General features: G+C 40.4%; 1 protein-coding gene across 2 annotated transcripts in view; it reads left to right on the forward strand.

Moving 5' to 3' along the window:
- Positions 1–10,000, forward strand: part of NRG2 (neuregulin 2) — a 675,057-nt gene that overhangs the window by 569,639 nt on the left and 95,418 nt on the right. For both annotated transcript variants that reach the window (XM_044069465.1, XM_044069464.1), the window contains one exon: positions 7,314–7,416. In XM_044069465.1, coding sequence (XP_043925400.1) covers positions 7,314–7,416 — 103 coding nt within the window. The remainder of the gene's footprint in view (positions 1–7,313; positions 7,417–10,000) is intronic.

The following is a 10,000-nucleotide window of genomic DNA, read 5'->3' on the forward strand; positions in this document are numbered from 1 at the left end:
AGTAGGTCTGAATACCAGAGTCAAGGTTTTGTGCGTCGGCTGCTGTTGCTTGCTGACTGACATCAGGTCGTCTGATCTATAAAGGAGAGCAGGCAATGCCATTACCTCAGTCTTTCTTGGCATAGAGCCTATAGGAGAAACAATTTGCAACAGTGCCGGTCAGCTGTTTCCAGATTTCAAACTTCAGCTGATAACGTCTAAAGCTAAGTACCCCATTGGGGATCCTTTCTTTTTCTTGCACTAACCGATGTCCGAAAAAGTCAATAACTGTCTCACCTGTGGAAAGCAAATACTACACTGAGACTTCCATTCTTACTGTGTCACTTTTTTAGGCCCAGATCACGAAGTACCCCGCTGTCACTTCTCTGCCCTCTTTAACGCTAGCACTATTCGTCGTAGAGTTATGTTAGTAGCCAGATATTTTCGTCTTCATTCCCCAACTACCAGTATGGCATCTGTCAGTCAGAAAACAGCAGATCTTCTGAAAAAATGGAAAGATAAGGATAGAGACAGACCGCATAAGGCCAAGCCTTCCGACGACACCACTGCTAAAAGGGTCGTCAGTTCTACGGAATTCATTGAGGTGATTTAGCAGCCCCTGATGCCCTACTCGATTACTTCACAGGCCTCTACTGAGACCCTTTCAGAGTCTTGCATGCCGCAGAAAACTGCATCATCTAACAATCCTTTGGCTGTCTCTGCCTCAGTTGGGTCTGGAGCCACTATGCAGGAATTTACTTCAAGGCCTTCACCCTCTGTTCCGACTAACACACTGATAGCACCGAGGAATACTCTTCAGGCCAGACTTAGAGCTACTCCAAAGAAAACAGCAAAAAGTCTCCATTCCACTACTCCTCCCCCTCCTCAAACTAGAATGCTTAAAATGGTGGAGAATCTCATCACTCTCATCCGGGGTAGTCAGGCCACACCAGCCAGAAGGAGAAGGGAACCTTCCCTAGACATCCAATCAGATTTTGACTCAGAAGGAGCTGTCTCCTCTGTTTTTGAAGAGGAAAATCCTATTACTGCCTTTGAAGACTCAGATGCAGGATAATCTATTCCTTCTGCATCACCTGTTGAGGACTTTTCCTTTGGGGAAACCCTCCACACCCTCAGGGAACACTTCCAATGGGAATTTCCCTCAATCCAAGAAAAGACTAAGATAGGTTCTGGACCTATCCAGCACAGGCCTCTGGCCATCCCACCCATCTTGGAGGTGGTAGATGATGTTTACCAAGAATCCAGCCTTACCCCTGACACCTTTCCACCTCCTCCCCAGAAAACCTGACAGATACTACAGGGTACCTGACTCACATAAATTGATCTACAGAAATCCTGTAGCAGATCCAGAGGTGATTACTCAGGGACCTAAGGGAATTTAGGCTACCTCTGCAAAGAATCCAGGGCCCTGGACAGAAGGGGTAAAAAAGTATATACCTCTGCAACTTTAACTATAAGGGCTCTCAACTGTCAGTTCCATATGTTAAAATACCAACAACACACTTTGGAACTTTTGGAACAGAAAATTTCTGCTTTTCCAGATTTTGCCAACAATAAACAGATAGCAGAATTACTGCACACTTCATGTCAGGTGGCAAAGCACTCCTTGAACTATGGATGTGACACCCTAGAAGCTTCTAGCAGGGCAGCAGTGACAGGATCTGTTATCAGAAGACATGCATGGCTGAAGGAACAACCTCTCCCTGATCATGTCAAAGCTAAAATCATGGATGCACCTCTTGACAAAGACCTCTTATTTGAACAGAAAACTGAAGAGGTACTTAAAAAGATGGAAGACAAAGCGAAATCAATGCAGACTGTTGAAGATTTTCTTCAAGTACAACTTCCTAGGTTCAGCAGAAATGTTCCCCTCTAAACATTGGTCCTTTCCTACACCAAACAGCAGGCACAAGGCAAAACCCATAGGGACAGACCCACAGGGACTAAAACTCAGGCCAGCAAAGAACAAAACAGTGCCCCCCCCCCCCCTAAACACTACAGCAAGGAGTTCAAAAGCAACCCTGTATGGAAAAAACTCTCAGTGACTACCTTTTCCATCTCGGCCTGCCTCCACCACACCAAAAACTAGGAGGAAGGCTATCTCTATGCAGAGAATATTGGAACTCTATAACAAAAGATCAAGGGGTCTTAAAAATCATTGCTCAGGGGTACAAATTCAATTTCCAAGAACTACCACCTCCAAGAGGGTACACAGACCTATCTCCAAACCAGTGGGCAGAAGCACTAAAACAAGTGCAAAACCTAATATTCCTAGGGGCAGTAGAACCTGTACCTCCAGAACAAGTTGCAAAAGGATTCTATTCCAGACTATTCCTTGTTTCCAGGAAAGATTAGACTTGGCATCCTATCCTGGACCTATCCTTTCTCAATACCTTCCTGGTAATCCCAAAATTCAAAATGCTTCCTTACAACAGCTTCTACCAATGCTGCCAAACAAAGCTTGGATGGTCACCTTAGACCTAAAGGATGCTTACCTGCACATCCCAATAAGGGAATCATGCAGAAAATCCCTGTGCTTCAGAGCAGGATCACTGCCCTTTCAATTCTCTGTTTTGCCCTTTGGCTTGTCTACTGCTCCCAGGGTATTCACCAGATATCTAGCCAATGCCATTGCCTTTTGCAGTAAAAATAATGTACATATTTATCCTTACCTGGATGACTGTCACATCCAGGCAGACTGCAAGGAACTGCTCCTGCAGCACCTTTTATTTGTAAAAACCCTACTCACCTCTCTGGGGTTCACTATCAATGAAAGGAAATCAAAACAGACACCTACCAGGAAAATCATATTTCTGGGAGCCTTACTGGACACAGTGCAACAAATGGCCTTTCTGTCCCCAGAAAAACAAAGTTTCCTATCCAAAATACTTCACTACTCTGTCCTCCCAAACCCAGCTTTCTGCCAGGATGTTCCTACAAGCTCTAGGGTACATGGCATATTGCATCCTCCTAGTGCCTCTGGTCAGACTACACATGAGGAAAATTCAATGGTACCTAAAGAACCTATGCTGTCAGCACTCACAAGCTCTGGACACCTCCCTGCCTGTGATCCCTTGCATAAGATCAGAGTTCCTCTGGTGGGCCCAGGCCTGTACTCTGAACGAGGGACTTCCATTTACCCTCCATCCACCAGACCATAACTACAGATGCTTCGGACATAGCCTGGGGCGCCCACCAAGAAGGCAGATGCACCCAAGGTCTCTGGGACACACAAATACTACCCTTGCACATCAACCAAAAGGAAATGATAGCAGTACAAAACTTTCTGGCATCCTTCACACCCTACCTCAAACCAGGGGTGGTACTCATAAAAACAGACAACACCACAGTCATGTGGTACATCAACAAACAGAGAGGGACTCAATCTTACCCCCTGTGCAGACTAGCCATGAACGTGTGGCTAGCAGCCTCATCTATGGGACTACATCTTACAGCCCAATACCTACCGGGCATCAGCTACACCATGGCAGACCACCTAAGCAGAAACCTACCGGACCCACATGAATGGCAAATACACAAAGACATTTTTCTGCAAATTACCCACACATGGGGGACCCCCTCCCCAGGTGAACCTCTTTGCCTCTCATTTAAATCACCAAATACACAAATTCTGCACCAGGGAGTAACATCACCTGGCCTGGAAAGTCGATGCCTTGACCTTTCCTTGGAATACCCTCTTTGTGCTTGCATTCCCATTTCCACCTCTCATTCCAAAAGTACTAATCAAGATAAGGGAGGAAAACCAATACTCATTGCCCCAGATTGGCCCAGACAGCATTGGTACCCACTGCTGCACAGCCTATCTCACCAGCCCCCCTGGCAGCTACCTCTGAAACCTCACCTGCTATCCCGGGGGGGGGGGGCAGTGCTGCACCCAGACCTTCAGACACTCAAGCTCTCAGTATGGCTTATTCTACCAAAACCAACAAGGAATCTATGCTAAGCAAGCAAGTCCTTGACATCATTACAGAAGCCAGAAGGCCCAGTACCAGAAAATCTTATGCTGGAAAATGGAAAAGATTCTGCTCATGGAGCCAGTCCAAGGGGGCAGACATACATCTGTCCTCCATTCCTCTTATTCTAGATTATCTTGCTGAGCTTCTTAATAAGGGTCTCTCCTTCTCCTCCATAAATATCCATGCCTCTGCCATCTCAGCACACTTTGATACAGAACAGCAATTGTTCTCCCACCCTCTTATCAAACAATTTCTTAGAGTAGCCTCTAATATCAGGCCTCCCAGAAGACAGCCCACCCCAGCCTGGGACCTGAACTATGTTTTAGAAAAGCTTACTCTGCAGCATCCTCAGAACTAAAGTACCTCTGCTGAAAGACTGCGTTTCTCCTGGCTATTACTTCAGCCAGGAGAGTGTCAGAGCTTCAAGCTTTAATGGCCATTGAGCCATTTATTATCTTCCATGCAGACAGGGTCTTCCTGATAACCAATCCTTCCTTCATGCCAAAGATGGTTTCAGATGTTACCCACAACCAGGCCATCCACCTGTCCACATTCTTCCCTAACCCTCAGAACAAGGGGGAAAGGATACTGCCTTTTTTGGATGTGCACAGGCAACTCAGATTTTATCTGGATCGTACAAAGACATTCAGGAAAACTGACCAGCTCTTGGTCAGCTTTAAAACAGGGGCACAGGGGAAACCAATATCCAAACAGACCATTTCCAAATGGATAGCACACTGCATCCAATTTTGCTACTCCTTGCATGGAAAACCACTCCATAGGACCATCAGAACCCATTCCACTAGGGCAACCTCTACTTCCACAGCATTCCTTATAGGGGTACCCACCAAGGACATCCCAGAAGCTGCCACATGGACTTCAGTCCACACCTTCACCAAACATTACCATCTGAATCTATTCTCTAAAGCTAGGGCTGGGTTTGCCTCTGCAATTCTGCAGGGCATGCTCACCCAATCTTAAGTTTCTGTTAACCTTCCACGCTTGTCCACAGCTTTGGGAATCTTCCCAATGGTTAGGACTGCAGCAGTGAAACACAAAGTACATAGTACAGTTGTGTACACTTACCATAAATGTAGATGTTCGAGTGTATTCACTGCTGCAGTCATGCTTTCCCTCCCTCCTTCCCCCTGATATCTGCTTTCCTTAGAGAGACACATATTTCTATGGGGGTCTCTGACCCCAGGACTACTAATAATTATTAAAATTGGACTTCTTTGGTTGGTTAAAGCAAGAACAACTGAGGTAATGGAGTTGCCTACTCTCCTTTATAGCTGGAACGACCTGATGTCTGCCAGCAAGCGACAGCAGCTGACGCACAAAACCTTGACTCTGGTATTCAGACCAACTGAGGGCTACCACAGCATGGATAACCCAATGGTTAGGACTGCAGCAGTGAACACACTCGAACATCTACATTTATGGTGAGTGTACACAACTGTACTTTCAAACTGAAATCTGCAGGTTAATGTCATTTCTAACATATATGTTAATTTTAACATATACACTGTCATTAAAAGAAGATTGTATTGAGGCTCTGGTGACTGGCTCACTTCAAAATTATCGAATATGTTTTCAATTAGATACTGTATGTTGAAAGACAGTACCCAAGCTCATGTGAATAATTTGGCATTACGTCCAGTATGAACTCAAACATATAAAACATTTAACATTATGCATATTTTTCCGTAACCTATCATTTGGAGACTTCTCTTTCTATGTATTTAAATATGAATGACAAAATAATGGAGGGCTCTAAAGCATTAGCTTTATTGAGGCTCTGGTGACTGGCTCACTTCAAAATTATCGAATATGTTTTCAATTAGATACTGTATGTTGAAAGACAGTACCCAAGCTCATGTGAATAATTTGGCATTACGTCCAGTATGAACTCAAACATATAAAACATTTAACATTATGCATATTTTTCCGTAACCTATCATTTGGAGACTTCTCTTTCTATGTATTTAGATATGAATGACAAAATAATGGAGGGCTCTAAAGCATTAGAAACTCGTAGCAATGGATCAGAAATAGTAAGAGGCAATTGCATTTGCTTCTGTTTGATTCGAATTTATTAGAAACATATGGAAGGTAAAGATTCAACTAGAATGTCGTGGCCATTACTTCTTCCATAGCTTGGGACTGCATGCCATGTGGCATATCAACTTTTATTCCTTCTCTGTATTTTGTTAAACCCCAGAGATTTTTGTGCTGATGAATATTGCCATGTATGGATTTTTGAAATTACGCTTGCACAGTTTCCTCAAAGTGTTTGAAGACTTATTTTCAAGATGGGTTATAAGTGGAATAATTCACTGCTGAATATTTGACAAGGTCGAATCTCTAAAAAACAGTTTTTTCAGTATAAATAGAAGTACCATCTGTAACTATATACATTGAGCTAAACACATCCTTAATATAAACAACAAGACTAGTTGCAGTTCAGAGAAAAATATTTATAATCTCGTATATATTTCAATCAATGGCTGTAGCAAAATGGATTTTTTTGCTCTTTCACAGATATTAAAACAGAGAGAAATAGAAAGCAAGGCTACCCTTTAGCGAATTGTTTCTCACCATATTTTGCAGATATATGGAAAGGTTAATAAACTCAGTGCTCTGTCACTGTGCTGATAGTTAATAAATTATATATACTATATTAATTTCACCATCTTACAAAATATTTAAATGGAACTACAGTCTGTTACTAATATATAACAAACATTTCTTCTAAGTTAGTTTCCCTCTGCATGCATTGCTATAAATGCATGCACTCATACATTCATTCATTCATTTTGTGTTACCTTATAATATATAATCAGGATTTTGCACATGCTGTGGGACATCTGTGATATTCACATGGTAACTATAAGACAAATAAAAAGTCTCATTTTGTCTTAAACATATTTATATAAAATGCCGTATGTGTGTCATTCTTCAGTGTAAAATCCATTCAAATTTCTAAGGAACTCATAACTATTTTGCATTCCAAGTAAGCACTGAGGGAAAGGGTCAAGACATTTGAAATTGATTTTATATGGCAGTGAATTTAAAAATAATTGTGAAGTCCCCTAAGGATTTTTAGATTTATCCCAGTGAATACAGAGACATAGATGTCATTATGTTGTGAATAACAGCATTACATAAGTGGTTGTTTTCATTATAAACTATGGAAGCAGTATTTTGTCATTTTCAACTTTACCTTATCATAATTTTTGATTATGAAGTTTTATGAATGAATTATTCTTGCAATGGTTTCTCAGAAATGTTATTGCTGCTAAGCACATTTTAACTTGTTTATTTCTAATGTTTCAGAAGCAGAAGAGTTGTATCAGAAGAGAGTTCTAACAGTAACTGGCATTTGTGTTGCTTTGCTTGTGGTTGGAATAGTATGCGTGGTAGCGTACTGCAAAACCAAGTAAGTACAGACTGTAAATAATAATGTCATAAAATATTTACTATTTAAAACATTTCAAATGTTTTAAAATATCATGCTAGCTGTGTGCCAATATACCAGCAGAACCTTAGTTTGTCTTTCCCTATTATCAATACTTATATCTAAAGTTTCAAATTATATGTACCATTAATTGTTAGAAGGGCTCAGACATTTTTTCCAAAACCTCCTTAGAACATATGTTTATCATTGATATATACAGTCTTGTTGATTCAGCTAATACGGTATTTCTGACATCATCTTAGAAATAAAAGAATAGCTCTATTTATGAGATGTTTGTGCTCTGTGGTAATTGTGCTAAATAATTGTTTTACACCACTAAAAAAAGTGTAAAGAAAATTCTTCAGGAGAGACATTCTGGATTTAGTTTATCTGTTGCATTGACACATGATAATAGTATACCCAGTGAGTGGTCAGAGAAAGAAAAATAACATTCTTAGCATTTCAGTCTCTTGACAGTCTGGCCCATTGCATTGCATTGTTTCGAACTAATATGTTTAAATACTGTATTAGACCAATGCTATGTCTGAACATTAAGTACTCAAAATACTTTCTAGGATTCGGGAACACCTATACTGAGTGTACACTATTCTGAATGAACAGACAGCACATGCATAACTCGTACTTCTTCCTCCTAACTTTAATTTTCCTACGGATTTTCTTGCATCTTTAAATATTGAGGGGGATTCATAAAAGTTACCACAAAGTGTAGACTACACATAAGCTTATTGTAATCTTTCTCAGTGACTAGAAAGCACAAAACTTGTGATAGGGATGTTCTTGAATACAGATTATGTGTTAATAAATCTGGCCCACTGTATTGATGTAAGTATTGGTTAGTTACATTATCATGCCATTTCACATGTAGTTTGTTTAATACCTCTTTTTCTGCGTCATATACCCAGGGAGCCTGCCAACTGTCATTGAACAGTCTACTTTGGTCAATTTCAAGGCCATTGTATGCTGATGAGTGGCCCACCCACATGAAGCCTGCAATCATGATGAGCTTGTGTGGTGTTGGTCTATCATTTATAATGGACACTTGGTTGTCCAACATCTTCAGTCTGTTTCCATCCCTCTATTCCTTCATTATTCACTGCCCAAGGAAGGGTAAGATGTGGGTTAATTTAAGTTAGCAATGCATACTGTTCAGGTTCCTTGCAAGCACACCACCATTTTAAAATGTTTACTGGGAAAAGGAACAAGATCCAGATACCTCTACATGTACTCTTCACCAAGTTGTTGTAGTTTATTCCTACAGCAGATTACACAATTTCTCATTAGCTCAGTGTTTAACAACCCAGAATTGTTCTGGGGAATTCAGCACCTGGGGCATACATATGAACTGTCCCTGTTATGGAGGAACATTCCTATCTTCAGGCCTGATTTAATACCGCATTAGATATCTCTGTTTTTGGAGGCATGCCCCTGTTTTCAGGTTTGACTTACCCTTCACATAATTTTCGGAATCCCTGTCTAACATGTGATTTTTGAAGCTGTGTACCACATAGAAAAGCATTCTACAAGACCAACATACTATTGGAAATAATAATTTAGAGAAAGAAGACACACATTCTCCCTTTTTCTTTAGTTTTGTTTTCTTTTTTTTAATCTCCCTTTTTCTTAAGCAAAAATAAATGATCTTGTGTGGTAGAATTTTGCAATACATTTCATTAAAGTTTACAAATTGTTCACTGTCTCTTTGATAATGTGCTTAATTTTTCCATCATTTTTTGTAACTCTTTGTTAAACATGTTTCTGACCAAAAAGAGTCCTGTGCTATCTAATATTCAAAATTTATAGTAATTAGATTTTAGCTGGATGTTTCTACTTTTCAAGTGTATTTGTTCCTAATTTCAATGTCTGAAGATTGAGTGCTATGACCTGGGATAATAAAGAAGTTGCACTGTGGCTCTTATTTAAACAAGTATACGTTATGTAATGATTTTGGTATGCTTTAGTTAGATGATATACTGTGTATCTCACCATAAAGTTCATATCCTGTTGTTATACCACTATCTGGCCAATTTAGTACTGAACCATTATCCATATTTGATCACCAGATACTCACCTAGTAGATTTCACAACACTAGGTTTCAGTTCAGAATCCCACTTCTGCCTTCCTGAGCTCCTGTCAGGACAATGCAGAAAACCCTGAGTGGCTGGTCAGGGCTTTCATTCAGGCTTTGTCTACTTTTTTGATCATCTTACTCCAGTTTGTTTATCCTCAGTCTCTGTTGGACATTGTGAGCCACAATATGATAGTGAGGTGTTTACCTTTAAATGAGGTAGGTGAAGGTTCATCATTTAAAGACTCATCTTCTGGAGGACAGACTTATACTGCATACATGCATGCATACATACATGCATATATACAAAATATTTCAGGCATGGGCAGTAATGCCCTTCTAGCCTGCCAGCATACCAAAACAGTCCCATAGTAAGGTTCCAAGTAAATCTTAAAAATATCTAAAAATATGTAAATTATTGCTTGCTTTAATAAAATTTGGTAGTCTATTCCATATACCAGCAAATTATATCTAAGCAT

Source organism: Protopterus annectens, chromosome 4.part0 (genome assembly GCF_019279795.1).
Source record: "Protopterus annectens isolate FY-2018-M chromosome 4.part0, PAN1.0, whole genome shotgun sequence".
In the NCBI taxonomy this organism is placed as follows: domain Eukaryota; kingdom Metazoa; phylum Chordata; order Ceratodontiformes; family Protopteridae; genus Protopterus; species Protopterus annectens.